Below are 18,027 nucleotides of genomic sequence, written 5' to 3' on the forward strand. Positions count from 1 at the left end.
TATATATGTAATAAAAGAACAAGCCTCTTTGAATTAGAAACAAACGTCTTCCTTGCAAATCAAGAATAATTGCAGCTTCTGTGTTACACACATGACAGCGCAACAATAGCACCTGAAACATCACTTCTGGTACATATCAACATGTTTCGTACCGCCATGACATCGGTACCGTCCATCTACCCATTCAATGTAGCATTTATGTATGTAATAAGCCTCTTGTAAACCCTGCGTGGTTTAGATACAACGCGCGCAGTACGATACCCATGCACAATAGAAAATCAGCCATCGTTGACGTGGTAGGACCGAGTATCAAATAAGAGCAGTTCCGCTATTAGCATAACATCAAAGCGAGACCCGCAGACCCTGTTTTTCCACAGTTCAAGCGCTAGCCTTCGTAAAACGAACAGCAATTTAAATCACGACTTTACACATAATCTGTGTTGAGTTTTACGTAAGTGATGATTAGTTGTATGCAAGCCTATGTATGTACCATGACTAGTTCAGTGAGGAGCACAGACTCCAAACGGACGCAAGCCGTTCAAGAGCTATCTATATAAAGGAACTGAATTGAATTTATTATCGACTGACAGAAACAAGTACTCGACCACCGCTTGCTTTAGCCTCGTGAGTATACAAAATTCTGAAGAGCCATATTGTTCTTTTCGTATCGTTTTCGCCACGATTTTACCCCAAATAGAACCAGCGCTTTTTATCGCTTGCATCGTACGGTATTTTATCGTACGTTATAGGTGACCCATCATTTGTAACTTTGTTCCCACATCAACTATAACTTAATCACATGAATACTAGCTGCAGCATCCTCTATGGTACAGCAACGAGTTAAGGCCTCAATCAGCAGGACAAACCAAAAGTTCTTCAGTTCTGAGTAAAACGACACTCGTCTTATCAGAAGAGCCTGGGCGTACTCTTTACACAGTGCTCCTATTACTAGTGTTCAACAATAATTAATAACTTCCCACAATCCGCAAAGATTTTGTCGGACTTAATTCTTTTTTTTAATTAGTTTAATTGATAATAAGAACTCTACGTGTGGCCATTCCGTAAGGCTAAATAGCTATGACGTTCGCGCAACGTCGATCTAAGGAAATAGAATATGGAAGCGCCTCCTCCTGTATTTTCATTACGAGGGCCATGTTCCAGAAATGCAGTGATTTGGCCGAGGGTGATGCACTGGAATTAGCGCTATATTCGTTGGGATATTATTATAATTTCTTGTTACGTTATAGTATAACTTCTTCACTAAACGGGTTGTCGTCGCCTCTTACTTTGAAGTCGAGCTAAAATGGCGATGAAAAGCAGCAATCTGTCGTCTCAGTTTTGTGTATTTTTCGGTGGAAACTCTTCTCCGTCAGATCAGTTTTTCAGTTAAGAGCAAACGGGAATATCATGGAAGACAAATTCGTTAAGCTCTATTATAGCGAATGTCGTTGTGGATCTATGAAGAACCTTAGCAGCTAAATCACCTGTCGCCCATCACGTCTGCCCTGTCATTGAGGAACGCATCCCCACCATTCCGCATGTAGTATCGAGTCAATTTCCATTGACAGTTTGTTAAAGTGACGTTCCTATAAATGTCCTTCCCTTTGTCTTCCATTAAGCACGACAAGTATACTTGTATCCATCAGATGAACTAGATTGCCTGGAAAAATGCGGCGATTTTCAATACTTTTTACACCGTACGAACTGTTCTGCTGCGCCTGCTATTCCTTGATTAAGCGCTGCCTTGGCATAAACTGGCCTTAACTCACTGCTGCTGTTGCAGTTATTCATTTCGTCCTGTCCTTTAATCCAGTGCCCTACATAACCCCATCGCCGCTCGATCCCCACTTGAGCGCCCGCCACCTACCACTGGTTCTGGCAGACCGACCAGAGTGTGTACACAAATCACTCTACGAATCGTGATGAACGACGGCGCTCTCGTGGGATAGTCACTTCCTAGTTACCCCTGAATCATGTAGCAGGTTCACAACGTAACAGGCACAATACCGACACATGTATGCACATTATATAAACATACATAGTAAGCGTTCACGCAAAAAGCCATTGCGTACACATGGATTGGCCTGAAGAAAAGAGAGAGATAACCTTTCTCCAGTTATCGCGATTAGCTACTGCCGGCACCTCCAAGTACAAGTGGGGGCGAATAATAGTTGTTGAGTGAGAATTATTTGGCAAGCAGCAGGCGCCGCGTGGTAGGCCGTTTGCTGTTCTGTCGATTAGGACAGCGAGGGAATAGCAGCACTGAGGGGGCAACAACAGCAGCAACAGCAGCCAAGCAGCAGCAGCTGCTGTGTCGAGCCGTCAGCTAATTAATGATCCTACGTAAATTTGCGTCCTCACGTGGCCGAACGGACGTTGCGAAAATAACAACAGACCATATAGTGCCATACAGGGTAGCGCGTTTCGGACGCCCTAGTGAGAGTACTGCTTAGTCAGTATAATGGAGAAGGCTTTCGGTGTTTCTGGAACAATAGGCCTCTGTCAAGGCTAAGAGCTTACCGTATAGCTCTAGCTCGAACGCTCTGGCTGATGAGCCACTCTGATACTGTAGCGGCCTCAGTACGGACGAGCCGATCCTTGGCACGGGGTGGGTGGCTTATAGCTCGCTAACAGGGGCTCAAGGAGCATCGGTAAGTGAGGATTGCTTGCTACTAATGCGGCTGCTGCTGCCTCTTATCAATGCCCAATTGCTACGTAACGTCACCAAGCGGTTGCTCCGAGACAATCAGGACGCATCTCCTGCTTAGTCTTTTCTCTACCCCTCTCTGTTTTATCCTCACATTGGAGCGGGAGATAGACAGGGAATGATTTCGTGTGTCTGTTACGCTCACGACTATGTTCCTGTCCTAGGCTTTGCTTGCAGAGACGAGCGAGATAGCGTCCTTAGTTAATCGCTTTGATGAATGGTCCTACACACAGAGGTAAGTGTTAGACGCGTCACTACTAACGCTCACATCAACACATTATAAAAGTGACGTATCCTGGTACCTGGATGTGCGGGGTCCCAAGTCTATGAGTACACCTATATCAGGGAAGTTCAGCGCCGTCAATCTACGTTTTTGCTAGGTCCTATGAGAAACAAATCAAATGTACTGAATACAGACTAATAGTGCTACGAAGAGGCAGCGTGCGTTCGCTCTTTTACATAAAGTCGATATGGTGGTGCTCTGAAGCTGATTACTAGCTAACGAGGGCATATTAGTGGAGCGAAAGGGCAATGTAAGCAAAACAGCACAGAGCGATTAACCAAAAAAAAAAAGGCTCCCTATGTTTATCTGTAGGCGCATCTTGATTTGAACAATTCGTACACCCAATGCACTTTTGTGAGTATAAATAATTCTCAGTGTTTAAAATGGATTAGCATTCGGTAAACTTGTTCGAGAGAAATTATCGAGTGATATTTTTTATCGATAAGAGTATATTGACAAATTAAATAAAAATACATATTTTGATCGTTTACAAAAACTCTACCGTGTATTAAAGCGTGGCTATTATTAGTTTTTATTGCTATGTAGTTACGATCATCTTAACAATTCCCCTTTAGCTATGAAACAAGTAACTGCTGATACAAGCCGTGTATGCAACGTATCCTTTATAATTTCTTTTGTGACATTACTGTAACTTATTACAACTAGATGAGCAAACAAATAAATATTAATAATATATAAAACCATAAACCGGCAATTATTATCAGAAGGCCCTATTATGTTGTTACGTTTCGATTTGACAAGAGTAAGTTAGCGACCGGAGGGACTTCCTGTGCGTATTTATCCCTATCGCTGCCCGTTATCGTAAGTCAGTTCTAGTCTAATGTATTCAGGCGTGCTTGTAAATTTTCATCGATGTAATTGAACAGCGCTTACGTACTCACGCCAATGCCCTCATATGCATAACAATTCTGTATGCTAAAATAGTAGTACATAGTATTGACCCTGCTGCTAGTAGAATTGGCTACCGCCTCCACCGTCTTAGTTAGCACTTTGTCTTTTGCGAGAGCCATGAAAGAGCTAGAGGCTAAAGATTATGAAGCCGCACTTTGCACAGCTGCGCCACGCCAGAACACCGCAGTAGCAGAAGCCTTCGTCCATGTGTTTCGTCTATGCAAACGGACTCCTGCCGAGTAAACAACTGCAGAAATAAAGGAGTCGTCAACAACAGCAGCAGCAGCAGCAAGTGTCGCAGCGGTAATCTTTTATGGGTCAGAGATATTTTTCGTCGGCTGATCCTTTCCTTCTCCATACCCATTTTACTTGGTCACGTTGCTTCGTGCCCCACTCACTTCGCTCCTTTTGCATAGACACCCCAGCTATTGCATCTAGGTACTGAGCGTCCACTGCGCGTGGGTTGGAAAGGCGCATCGGAGAGATCCGAGAGGAAAATTAAAGGGAAAGTAGAAAAACAAGGCCTAGAGAAATGCTAAATCAGGAGAGAGGAACCGGATGCATAGGTTATGTCCGCTTAGCCGTCAACACTTACGGCACGTCGAGGCCTGCGAACAGCAAGAACTCAGGTAGTGGGCCATAGCACCTCTACCACTGGTGCACCACTACTGCCACATCAGGCGATATCATCTAAGAGAGATGCACCTAAGGGAGGAAGTGTACAATAAAAGGAGATAGAAAAGGTCGTGGCAAACTTGCCGGTGGGGGGCAAACTGCGCAGTATCACAATACAATAACGTGATTATGGAACGATGCCCACCAACGGCAGTAGGTGTTGTTTCGTCGCGTGACTTGTTTTGTGACTGGTTTGTTGCTTACTCGATGACGGACGCGTCTGGTTTCAATCACCACTAATAGCATTGGATGGCTGAAACGAGGCTGTCGGCATGAACTTGTGGTCGTAGTTGCCCTCTGTCATGTAAGCGTACGCTGGAAGCCGAGTTATACACATTGTGCTGAAGAACTTGAACGTTGTTGCAAAAAAAAACGTTGCAAGTTGCTCAAAAAATGAGTAAATACATTTGGTGTAGCAGGTGTTTGTAGAAGCGGAATTTAAAGATGCAGAAATTTTGGGATCTGATGATATTGATAGCGTCTAAATAAATATCGTAGCATAAGTAATAATAACGTGGAACCATGGAAAACTTGAACGGAAAAATAAGCTGGAGGCGATGGAAAGCAATTAACAACACATTATACAAACTATAAAAAACACGTTCTTATTTGTTGTTTTTAGTAACTGTTATCGATTTTTAAATTCCGTTGCCATTAACAAGTACCTACTGTGGAGCACTCGCCTACAAGAACCGTTTAAATGGAATCAGGAAATGGTGACTTCGATAGCCTGGCTTTGAAAGGATGTTTCAGACGGGTCTATTGATCATACAACAAATAAGTGGTTGGCGCTCAGAGCTAAAGCAATGCTGAGCTGAGCCATATCACTATTCCTTGTCCCTATTAGAGCTTACAAAATCCATGACTCAGACATCGAATAAGGCACACGAATGAATTACCCATAGCGGAAATAAGAAGTAACTCATTTGAATAGAACTATAGGACGGGATCCGATCTAGGTGACGGTAAGCTTATCATTTTAACTTTGTCCTGTGTCCAATAGCCGAATTAGGCCCTACCTGCGCGCCATGTCAATTTTAATTTTCTCGTCCCTTCCCAAATGGTCGAAAAAAAGGGCTTGACGATTAGTCATACAATTTCTACAAGTCTTTCATCGATTCAGCAGCGAACATAGGCTCCTTTGTGGTCCAGATTGAAAAAATAAGTCTTTGTCCTGCTTTGTAACGCACAATCCCTCTACCGACATGTGTGTAGTACGATAACTAAAGAGGATAAAGAAGGGAGAATTCAATAATGGCTGTCTCAAAAAGGAAGCACCCTGCAGAGATTTCGATATAGCAACAAATATTTAAAATTGTCCACAAAATAAATACACAATGAGAGGCCCATTTTATTTCTCAACAGAGAAACAAATAGCCGATCAGACGCCATCTGGCAGTTGAGAGGACGCTTTAGAAATTGTCTAGTCCATTCCATTTGCAATGTGGCAAAAAACGATGCTGGACGGCCCAGTCTCTAAAATACTCATAGGTATCCATTGTTGCCCGAAGGACTTTGATTAGCGCGTGACACACGATACATAAGAATGCGAGCTTTTCTGAAGGTTTTTAAGGATACAACGACGAAGGCTGCGGTACCGATCCGCTCGACTTCATAATTTTCGAATAGCCTCAGACGATGAAACTCACGCAATGAGCTCATATAGATAGCCAAAAAGCTGGATGACTCATTTGTTTTAGAGCCTGAGGTTTGATATCATTATATTCGCCGCATATTCAAAACTGAAAAGTAGTTCACGAAAAGATTGTTTCTCTTACCGGAAATATCGTCCAATGGAATGGTGGGGAGCGGCACTTACAGAAGCATCGATTCCGAGGCAAAACAGAGGAAATAATAATGCACAAAGTTAATAAACACAAAAAAATTGCTGAGGAGATTCTCTACGTAAAAGCAATGACCCAAAAAAAGATTATATCTATGGTACAGATCGCGTAAGTATATTCGGACAGAAAGATCTATATATTATTTCTTTGCGTTTCATATTTATGGACATTTTCGTTTTGGTCTTAATAAAGGCTTGTTTATCTAGTATTGTCTATGCGGTTTCATAGACTATGGCCGTTATGTTTTTGTCAACAATATTTCGGAATGAGTATCAAACAAGTGAGTACCTCATACCTAACGAAGAATCGTACACCAATAGATCGGCATAACCGTCACGTGATAACTGAGGGATGCAGTGTGGTCTAGGTTCGAATCCGGGCATAGACACATTTCGTCTTGTGCTTCGAGCAAGCCATCTGTCTGATGGAATGGCTACGAACGATGTCAGACATAAAACTCAAAACAGAAAGAGATACGTCTAACCGACCGGCACCATCTAAGTGGTACATTCGTCATCCTAAGTACTCAACTACACATCAGACAGTGTTAGGTGTTGGTCGAGCCAGCGGTGGGGGGGAAGGGGCACGCATAAGCAGGTAGTCCTTGCCTTAGTTATCGGCCACATGCAGCCAGATTAATCCCTGGTCGCTGCATTTTTATGAACGGGACCCAAATTTGTTACCTGAGACTTGCTTATTGCTTAACTGCTCTGCACTATATCTAAAGATCTCCGGACGACGTGTACGCTTTTAGAATGCCTTACGTGGACTCTTCCCTTGCACCCTCCAATTTCCTTATGGTACATATGTCCAATTTGTGTATAACCTGTTCCGGCCGGTAATTTTCCTTGCGCATTCGCTGTAGTGCCCTCTTCTCTATTCGCCAGACAAGCGGGCCTTCCTTTGGCTCGTTTTATTTGCTTTGAGCCAAGCAGCACGATACCAATATCGAGAACCTAGTTGTAGAAATAATCGCTGCATTGATGGCATCATCATATCTTTGAGTAATCTGTTTACCGAAACATATCGCATACGTACATCGCACGAGGCGGACCAGGGTTAGCCTACGCGAGTAGGTGTAGTTTGTCGTACTGAACGAAAGACAGAATACAGTGAGAAGAGGACTGTGTTTTGTGGGATAAATGAGGTAGTGGTTCATTGTATAGGTCTGTTCATTTGGCTCAACTCTTTCAATCTATCGATGGTTTACTTCGTCCGCTTTACTCCCTTTTTATCCTAGTCCATGTTTCCAGGTTGTGTGTTGATTCTACGGAGGCAAATGTTTTCAAGATGAGATTTACTGTTTGTTCATGCGGCGGCGTTAAACCGTAAGACAAATAACCGGTCTGTTGTAGACCGATCCTTACATCGCAACCCTACGAAAGCCCTTAGCGACAACGGCATTGGTAACGGCGGCTTGGATTTTAGTCAACGAGCTGACGCGCAGGCACACACGCGAAGGAAACCTTCTGCTGCCCGTTTTCCACCTGACTCAAATGGACCTGAAAACCACAAGGGAAAACGAAATAAGGATGTTAGACAATGGACCAAGTTAGTGGGGTTACCTTCCATACTCTATACGTGAGTATCAACACAAAGTTGGACGTCAGTTGGCGCTCGTAACGGACGCGTAACAACAAATCTGATAGGGTCTGACGTACCGGCAGAGGCTTGTACCTGCAAGGGTTCAGTAGTGGTTTATGGAAATTGGAAACTGGGCGAAAGAGAGGATGGGTACGCCTAAGGTGGGTAATGAGACAAGCCAAGGACGCAGCGTACGGTGGAGCACGACGTCGAGTTATGGGCTGAATACTCGTTCCATCGGAAGAACTGAAATCATGGCGTGCTAAACTAGCAATAGTGGCAGTAATATGAACGTGCTACTGGAACAAGTAGTAAAAGATACTGCGGTAGCAGATTAGGTCCCAGGAGTGCTGTATCGCCTGGGTCCGTAGACCAATGATTCTAGCTACTTTGGAGCTTCCCGAGTGAAACATGAGGATGGAAAAGAGCTGGCTCCGATGATCTCGCTACCGGCTAGGCTTCATGTGCCGATCATTAGTTATCCGCGTAGCTAAACGTGAGACTTCACTTCATAATCTAGCGACGATGATGCTGGGTGTTTCTGCAGCGTTAAAGCTTACAATTGCTTACTCAGGCTGTATGTATACGGTTTAGTTTCCTGGTCATGTACGTGGTAGCCCGGAAATTTTCCACTACTATCTCCTGTGTCGACTAAGTCTATCATATTATCACAACGTAGGACAAATTGGATACTTGTTGACAAGGGCCTTTTTACAACTGCTATATATTCACAGGGGGCGAGGAGTATCGTGATAAGCTAGAATTCCTATTATTCTTGAATATAGATGCGGTTATTGAATACACTATGCTTCTAAGGCTTTTTTTTTCTTACCCGCTATACCAATATGGTGGATGTACAAAACAACCGTGCTCTGTATTGTATGAAGATTTATACCTCAGTAAATCGCGTCTTGTTTCATATTAAGAAGAAACAAATGGCTACTTACAAAAAACGTAAAGTGCTACAACTGGACTTCCGCATACGAATAACAGTACTAGCTATTGTAAACTGTATATTTCGTACAAAAATCCTGGAGCGTCGCGACACTGTCAAACCCATAAACAACGCGTTAGGCTATTAACTGTGCCGTTTTTGCTGTTTCTGTTGACCAAGTCTTCGGACGTTGCCCAAAATGTCAGGTACATCCAGCTCTATCAACCCACCTCAGCTACGCTTCGTATTTATTTTAGGTAGACAGTTCCACCTCAATCAACAGCATTAGCGCTAATCTGCCGACTCAGCGTTGAGCTCGACGCGGCGTACATATCCTGGTTGGAATGGTCACGCAATTGTAAATGGCATATTCTGCCGAAGGTTGTGACTTCGTCCTCTGAGAACGGTTTGCTTCAGCTGCGGCTCCGGTATCTACAGGGTAGCAGCACTATGACAAAGCGAGGTTAGTCCGTGCCCCTCGGCCAACTCAGAGATGCTGACATAACGCATTTCCGGCCTGAATAAACAACAGCGTGCAGCATGCACCATGTTGTACATGCAGCGGCCCTCCTATGCCGCTTTCATGCAAAGTAGAGTGTGTGTTGGTGGCAAGCGATAACGCTGAAGGCGGAATCGTAGTCGGTACTGGCTAAAAGGAAAAGGAGGAGATAGAGATATAGTGCGGTATGCATACGGCACGCTGTCGTTTCTCTGTTAACAACGTCGCCAAAGCACCTGCTATCATCGTTGCTGAGAAGTGCGTTGTGTATGGTGGTATACAGCGCAGGTGTTACGTGTCGCAAGGTGGCTTATGTCACCGGGCAAAAAAGATGCCCACAGATACAGGATCATAGGTAAGGACATTTGCCTATACAGTAGTATCTGCTCATACTAAAAGGCCTAACTATAAAGCTTAAAGCATACGACCTGTGTGATATTGAAAGGTCTCAAGATGCAAAAGACTGCGGTTTGGACGAAATTTTCTCAAGTGTTGAAACAAATGCGGTTTGAATTAATCGAAACGCCGTTTTAGCAATGCTTGCTTGTGAGGGCCGGGCCACTCGGTAATAATCTTCCTTCTAAATTTGACTCGGGTGTCAGCTTTAAGGGACTGTTACCACACTATACAGGTTTAAGGGGCAGTTACACAGATAGACGTACCACACAGTCAGTCATCTTGCCTTTTCCGTATTATTGGCCAAGCAAGCGGCCACATCAAAGGAAACTAAGGGGATTTAACTGCATCTTATTTCCAGTCTGGAAGTGAAGTCCGGCAAATTGCCCTGATATCATACCGTTATCTAAGCAGGAAAAAGCCGTACGTAAAGGGAAACATATTAGACTGGTTCTGGTGTAGGGAGACAGACCCTGCGTTTAGACTATTCACCCATAGAAGCCAACAGGGTTCATAGCTACGTGCTTGTGTAAGAAAAAACGAAGTGGGCACCACAGGGGCAGGACGCAAAAGAAAAGAATGAGGAGCAGTTTGTGGCAATGGAAAAGGAAGGCTGCTTCTAAATCGGGAATCACAATCGGGAATGAAGAAAGAGATTGGCTGTATGTAGTAGCCGCATTTCGACATACCAAAAGATCCATCTACTTGATATTCTGCTCAGAAAGGCTCGCGCATAGAAACCTTCCTTCCATTGTAACGTTATCGACAAAGCAAGAAACAAACGAATAAACACCTGTCTACTGAATGTGGTGGGACGCTTATGATTTGTTTCGCCTTATTTGAAAGCATGAAAAAAGGAGAGATTGAAAAAAAGGCATATCGCTGCTTTTCGAATAATCAGCTCCGTTCTACTTGAGTTTTAACGACCCGGAGAATTTTCGGCGCGCGGAAATTGTGGCTCACACACAGATGTCTTACGTGTCAGGTTTGTCTTGCATTACCGTCATGTAAAAACGACATACTTGAAGCACAATTCCGTGATATCAGCTGCACTCACTGAGCAATTTTTCTCCCCGTGGACCTTCCTGTGGGCAACAGATTTATGCTACTTACTGACAAGATGTTTCGCCGGCTAAGCTCAATGAGATTGACACCGTCGTTGCCGTTAGGAAGTTGCTTGATGTCAACAGCTGATGTAGCCATATAACACCGACTCCACTAAAGGCAGCAGCGTTAGTTTTAGATAAGACGGCCAGACTAGCCACGAGACAGACAGGCCACCTTTCCGCCTCGTACTAAGTCCCATTCGAGTTCGCTTGGCCGATGGAGAGTAAAACACTGCTTCTCGAAATAGAAAAGTAGGCGTTGGAAAGTTGGTCACTTTTCTCCGGCTGGATCTGAAAAGTAACGCTGATCGACCGACCGGCTCAGAATGGGAACAAGATGCCAACAAACAACAGGGCAGTTGTATTGTAGTCCTCTGTTATCGCCGCCACCGTTGGCCTATACCATCTCCAGCATTGACCTACGCCGCGGGGTGCGTTTTTATCTGAAATTGGCGTTGCTGCCTCGAAGTTCCACTATACTAGTAGAAGCCGCGAAGCATGGTCTATTTGGACCCTGGGGAACGGCGGATAAACGGGGGGTGTTAGGCCTGAAATAGGTGACCTGTTTGCCTGTTTTGGAAAGCGGCTCGGGGTGGAGGGGACCAGCTTCGGCGGAGCTTCAGCTGCCGAGTACTGCCAATTTGAAGCACTGTAGTAGTAAGCAATAGAAGAATGGGCTCTTCTGTATGCGTTCAATGCTGCTGCTGCTGCTGCTGTTGCTACGGCCGCTGCATTGGAAAGTGGAATGAAGAGGAGAAAAGCGAATCAGGGGACAGTTCAGTGTCGAGTACCAACCAGAAGTCAAGAGATAGATGTTTGGGAAACAGGCGATTGAAGCTGCAGCGGCAGGAGAAAAGTGATTGAACCAGCTGTGGCCAAACAGCGAAAAGAATTAGAACACACAGTAAAGGAACAGCTACGACCGCACAGGGAGGGACAGACGGCAAGCAACGCCGAAGAGAAACGGGAATCAACGGGCAAAGGAGCACACACGGGAGAAGAGGCAGAGTTGAATGGAATTGTGTTCCATGGACGAATCGCCGATCGGACACGAAACTAGCAGGGCGCAGGAAGTAACGCTCCTGGCCAGGCTGGCTAGGAAGAAATTAGTGCGATGGGCTGCCCATGCAAAGCAGATGAATGAAAAGGCAGGAGGAGAGAGGCAACCAGCAGGGTGTGGTAGAAATAGTGGTTCGTATACTTGTGTACGGAGAGGCCGTTGTTTTTCTGAAGTAGCTCTTGCTACATCGACTTTGCTAACCGCTTCGTCTGCTGCTGGCAGTTGTGAGCTATTTCACAGTTGCGAAGAGGAAACTCGTCCAAGTGCGTTCTCTCATGGGAGTTACTAGCTACCACTAAGGCTGCTGCTGCTAGGGAGGAATTGAAAATCCTCGCGTTTCGTCCGCTTTTAGCCCCGCCAAAGCCTCGGGAACAGTTCAGCGGCCATCTAAACAGTCAGTACACTGCTTCAGTATTTGCCGTCCGTACTAAAGCGTCGATCCGCTGTCACACCGACAGATGCAAAGTCTGAGGACAGCTTGCACAGGCTGACATCGCAAGAAGGCCCAGGGTTAAAGTAATGTATGTAGCGTTATTGATATTTGTTATTTGTGAGTAAGTTCACGAGCGAACTTTGCAAATTTTATTGGCCACGATCGCATATATTTCTAAATATTTGCATTAATATAAACTGAATTGGTTGGCTTTTGGTCTAAGACGACGTCTTTGTTCCACTTTATTATTTGTCCGAAACATTCGCAACTTCGCGCATTGGCCCCGTCGCTTCACTTCAACTTCACATTTACAAGTAGCGACATCCAACACGAGCAACGACCTCAAGTTCGACAAAATAGCAAAGCAGTTAGAACTGACGTTTTGTCAATTTGCTTTACGAAACATAACTGTTTCTTTTATGCGAACTCACGTATCCCACCCAATTTGTGTTCGCACTGCACTCCAGCATTGGCTACAGAGGATCAAACCTCGGAAAAAGGCGTTTCACGAGCACCACAGGATCCTGGTAGTGTCTGAACCACCGTTGTTGATCGACTGTTATTTTCGACGTCGTTTGCTGGCGACAGGCAAAGGCCTATTTTTGCAATTTCCTATCTCTAACCGAAATAGGCGTGCTAGCGGTAAGAACGGCGAGTCGTCGCCGTTTTCCTTGACGTTGTACGTTTTTCTGAAGCTTTCTTCCGCTTTGTCTGCTACATCTTTCGACAGCTCTTCGTCGTTTAGACCGTTGTATAGTCAGACAGAGGTTCTCTCTTACTGCCGAGCTCTAAAGTGGCTGAAGGAGATTGGTGAGGGCCGCGTGGGCGCTGTGAAATAGAAGGACTCAGCAATATTATATGTGTCTTGGTCGGTAATGTGGATTGGGATAAAAGCAGAAAACCATAGCTCCAGCTCGAGCCGGTGGCCACCAGGTCGAATACAACTACTAACGCGCTGGTAAAGAGCGAATGGGTCGTTCTTGTCGATGCTAGTAAGATCTTTTGAAGTCGTTGACCTACCTACCTCACATCTGAACTAAAGACTTGAGTCTCTCTTGGATGGAGAGTTCAAGGGAGAGTTAGGAAGCTGGAGTGTTCTTGCGACGGCTGCGATGGCCGTGTGCGTCTGTCTATTCGGCGCGGCTTTTTACGATCCAAACGACGTTTTCTTATTGAGCTACCGCCATAGCCGTTCGCCGGTCTCGTTTGTGCTGCTTTAATCTTGTTGTGTCCAAACTTCTGCCTTTCTACTCTTGTCTCCCTGCTCAGCAAACTGTAAGACCGGTGAGCTAGCAACAAGACTCAGTTAAATCCCGTTTTTTCAAAGAAAATACTCCAGCCAACGAACGTTTATCAATGACGAGTAAAGAAAGCGGAGTAGAATGTCAATAGCTCTGTCGGGTTTTAGCATGATCCTAGATTTCTCTCGCGCTAAAAGATTGCGAGGCGCGAGGGGAAGGACTTTTACATAAGAGTCACAGGTGGAAAGACACGGAAGGACGAGTTATATGTAGGTATATGGAATGAGCTATATAAGTGAGGGAATCAATAGGTACGGCTCAATAATCAGCAGAATATGGGGTCAAACCCAAAGTGAATGTCTAAGGAGACACGGCGCCGACTAAGCGCTAGAAAAAAAAACTCAAAGTAGAAGAACGGCACAGAGTGGTGGCCTGGCTATGATAAGGGGATTGGTAGTGGACATAGTGGTTCTCCATCAGGTAAGCAAGCCTTCGAAGATAAAAAGGCTCGTTCATTTTCGAGCTTTTATTTCGGTCCATCTTTTTTAATGAAGGAAGTAGCCTTCCCGAACAAGATGCCGTTACGGAACCACCCGGTGCGTATTTCATACCACTGTTGGTGGTGGCAGAGACATTAGGCACGCTGTCACTAATTGAATAAAGTCAGAATCTAACCCTAACAATAATTACAGGCTTCACATATAACATATAGAATCTCTGGGTCGTGAAATCGAGGAAAAGCCGTATACATATGACTTTTCTGGGATAAGATTGCGCAAAATATGTTACTGATATTACTGTACTATTACAGAAAGAAGTACGAGTAGTTCATTGAACTAAAGCGTAAATAGGCCATGTCTAAGCAGTAAAATAAGCCCTTTTCATTGCGATCTTGTTGCAATGAAAAAGGCTTATTATCTATTTGCATGCGCATGATGTAATACAATACTATATTTCAGACATCGCGGTCGTGTCTTTGTCTTGGCTTTTGTCGCTTTCAGGCTGCTGCAGCAGCTGCGGCGAGTGGAGCTACAGCCGCAGCAGGTTCGTGCAATCGCAGACTCGCGCTGACCGGTTTGAGCTGCGGTACCCCGTTAGGACTCCCGCCGACCGCAGTGGAATGGTTTGTGGCTAAAGAGGCTTGCGCCTCACAAACGATGTGGTCGTCACCAACTGGCCAAGACACAGCGACAGAGTTCCAGGTGAGCCAAGTACGTATAAACGACTCGTTTGTTTAACTCATCTGCTTTATCGTCAAGAATAACAATTGTTTAACAACATTCAGAATGTATAATAACATTCGGATAAGCTCGTTAACAACAATATAACAAGACGAAACGTAAGTGCATTCAAACAGTGAGACAGAAAATTCGTTGGTTTTATGTTTTATCGTATAGTCATATGATGTAACATACTGGGAAAACCCGGAACGCCTCATGTACTAGTTAAGGTACAGTTTCATTGGCAAGAACCAATTTTCAGGTACCTTTGAGCGTTTTTTCAAATTACGTCCTTGCAACTGCATTACTCATTTGGTACTAAGCCGAGATTACAATTTATGCTTCTGTTTCATAGAGGAAAGTTGATGTACCACTAAGCTTAAGCTAACTTTAAATGGCGCTCCCATATTTTTTTGCTGGCCGCGTCAGTGCCTGAGCTAGTATTCGGTACGACGTAATCCAAACGTTGAGTGACGATTTGGATGGCGAAGGAGGAAGTCGAGGGCAAGCGGAACAGACGACTTAGCGCGAGAGTTTGCTTTCCTTTTTATCTAGCTCCGTCTGCTACAATTCCTTGAACAGTTAAGTCTATCAGAGCAGTCTTTTCTCTCTGACTGCATTTGTCAGATTCTGTTCCCGCTTCGCCCCAACTAATCTACTTTGGCCTTTCTGCTCTGACCGTGGACTGAACTGGCAGCAGACGCAACAGTGCCGACAACGCGTGTCGCAGCTGTCTACAACGTCGGAGCTCACAGAAGCTCGGTCCAGAAGTTGCCGTGTTTTACTCGTAATTTGCATTCTGCTCCAATGTAAACAGACTTTTAGCGACGGCACAATTGTCGGAGCCCTCACTTTGTCATTCTTTGTTTTTTGTCCGTTCTTCTCTCCGTTAGTTTTTTGTGCACTCTCACAGACCCTCAAACCTATTTCAGCTACTGGGTGTTACATTCGTTGAGTGCAATTTTCTGCGTGTATTGTGTCGTAGCAGCTGGGAATAGTATACGTAATAAGAAGAGCAATATCTTTACACGTTTACTGGAACTGAATCGTAAGGAAGATAAAGACAGAGAAGCAGAGTTTGCATTGCCCTTTATCTGTACAGTCTACTCCGTACAGGTATAATTCACTGTAATAAAGTCATGACAATTTCGCTTGGAATGGTAAAATACATAAGTGCCCTCGTCGAATTTGACCCTGTCTACGCTCAAAGTTTTACCTATTTTCAACGGAATACATATTTTGGAAAACAATAGCAATGTTCTGTTTTATTATCTGCCGTGCAATCATATATTACTACACTACAATTTAGTATATATCAATACTATTTGTGCGTAGTATTACGCGACGGTCTTTTCACGGATCGATACTATGTCGCTTCTTCTATCTGTATTACTGTGCAAGTACCAAGGGTAAAAGACGAAGGTGAAGTAGCACCTCTATGCTCTGGTCTTACTATGATGTCCTGGCGCAACTACTTTCATAGGGCCTTACACCCTGCTGAAACACTAAGCGTTCTCTCATACTCAATCCCCATCTTTCAGAACGCTCAAGTAGCAAGACAGAACAGGACAAAATAGGCGTCTCCGACACAACAATAGGAAAAGTAGCAGTTTGCTTCGTTGTCCGTCGTTCTTTTGTCTCGTACTATACTGAGTTCGCTTGGATCCTGATTATGTTTTCTTCCTACATTTTGCCTGTCTACTTCAGCTGTTAACTTAGCTACAGCTATAAGTATAGTAGTTTTCCTCTAGCATTGAGCAGTTTCTCTGACTTGCCGCCGCCGCCGCCGCCACCGTCACTTTCACCTGCCTTCGCAACTGTTTGCTGGAAAAAGAATTCGCTTTTAGTGGGCGTGTAAGAGCACAAACTCAAATTGCGACGACACTTTCGACGATATCCTCGTCATTGATGTCACTGAATGCAAGTTGCCCCTCTAATCTTTTTTCGGAGGGTCGGTCGCTTCTCATTCGGTTTGCCCAGTTTTCGGTCCCCTTTCAGGACAGCTTGTCGCAACCGTGCGTACTTGTTTCTAATAAGAGTATAGCCAACTCCGGCCGTCCTCATTGTTCGGTTCCGCTTATTCTAGGTAGCAACCTTTGCAACGGACAAACAGAACGGGTTTTTCACCATTCTCGTCAGTCGACATGAACACCAAGTACACAACGACTATGGACGGGCAGCGTCGAGGGAAAAGTATAGAGACGAAGCATTACGACTGAAAGGGGGCCCTGCGTTCGTTGCTTCGTCACCGTCGTTGGGTGTAGTCAACAGAGATTGCGACATGATCGAAAAGTTACAAGGCGGCTGCCCTGAACCAGAAAGACGGCTGTAACCAAAAAAAAGTGCTGCAACAGCAGAAGAACTTGTTTTGCTGCTTATCAAAGATGGTGAGGGTAAACGATAGCCAAAAGTAGCAACTTTGCTACATTGCAAGGCTCGTCGTGGGAGCTAGGGAAAATTGACGAGGAAAAGCAGGCTATCGGGAGGCTATTCCAGGCTTTCATGTGGAACTTACTAAGCCAGGTTGCTGTAGTCATGTTGACTCATTGTCCAATGCTTGATTGTAAACAGCAATGATAGAAAATACAAAGGCTTAGCAAGACACAGTTGACCGTACTGACAACGATCTAACAAGTTCACAATTGGGCAAGGCACACAAATACGGATTCACATTAGGGACGTTCGCCTTACGCTGACTAGCTTATAATATGACAAAGTGGCAAGAAGAGCGATTAGTGATAAACGTTACGATTCAGTAAGCGAAACTTCGAACAAAGCTATATTCAGCCGTGGCGTCAGCTCGCCATAAAACTAAACGAGAAACAAGTCTAACCACCAAGTGTATGCCCTTAAGCAGATTTCGCCTATCCGAGTTTTCGAAAATAGCTCTAAACGTCTACATGTCTATGGCGGTGCTGTTGACGCCTTTCTCGTAGAAAGACGAACAGATTTTAATTATCGGTCCCTATCGTATAGTCCCCGAACGCTTTTGGCATGTTTCGACACTTAAGTATTGTGCGGCACTGCGACAAATGCCACATGTTTAGCCGTCCGCGTTAACGTTTCGGTGTATATGTACCGGAAACGAAGATCACGATGCTCCCCTAAGTTCAAGTTAATTGCACTAGTGCGT

At 44.7% G+C, this 18,027-nt stretch overlaps 1 protein-coding gene across 18 annotated transcripts in view; it reads left to right on the top strand.

Moving 5' to 3' along the window:
- heph (polypyrimidine tract-binding protein 1 heph) overlaps positions 1-18,027 on the top strand; it is a gene marked incomplete at its 3' end in the record, with an annotated part of 317,749 nt that overhangs the window by 154,704 nt on the left and 145,018 nt on the right. For 17 of the 18 annotated variants that reach the window (XM_086967904.1, XM_022831472.1, XM_022831482.1 and 14 more), the window contains 1 exon segment: positions 14,676-14,885. In XM_086967904.1, coding sequence (XP_086824030.1) covers positions 14,832-14,885 — 54 coding nt within the window. In that variant the 5' untranslated portion in view covers positions 14,676-14,831. 18 annotated transcript variants of the gene reach the window in all.

Source organism: Varroa jacobsoni, unplaced genomic scaffold (assembly GCF_002532875.2).
Source record: "Varroa jacobsoni isolate VJ856 unplaced genomic scaffold, vjacob_1.0 scaffold_332, whole genome shotgun sequence".
Classification (NCBI taxonomy): domain Eukaryota; kingdom Metazoa; phylum Arthropoda; class Arachnida; order Mesostigmata; family Varroidae; genus Varroa; species Varroa jacobsoni.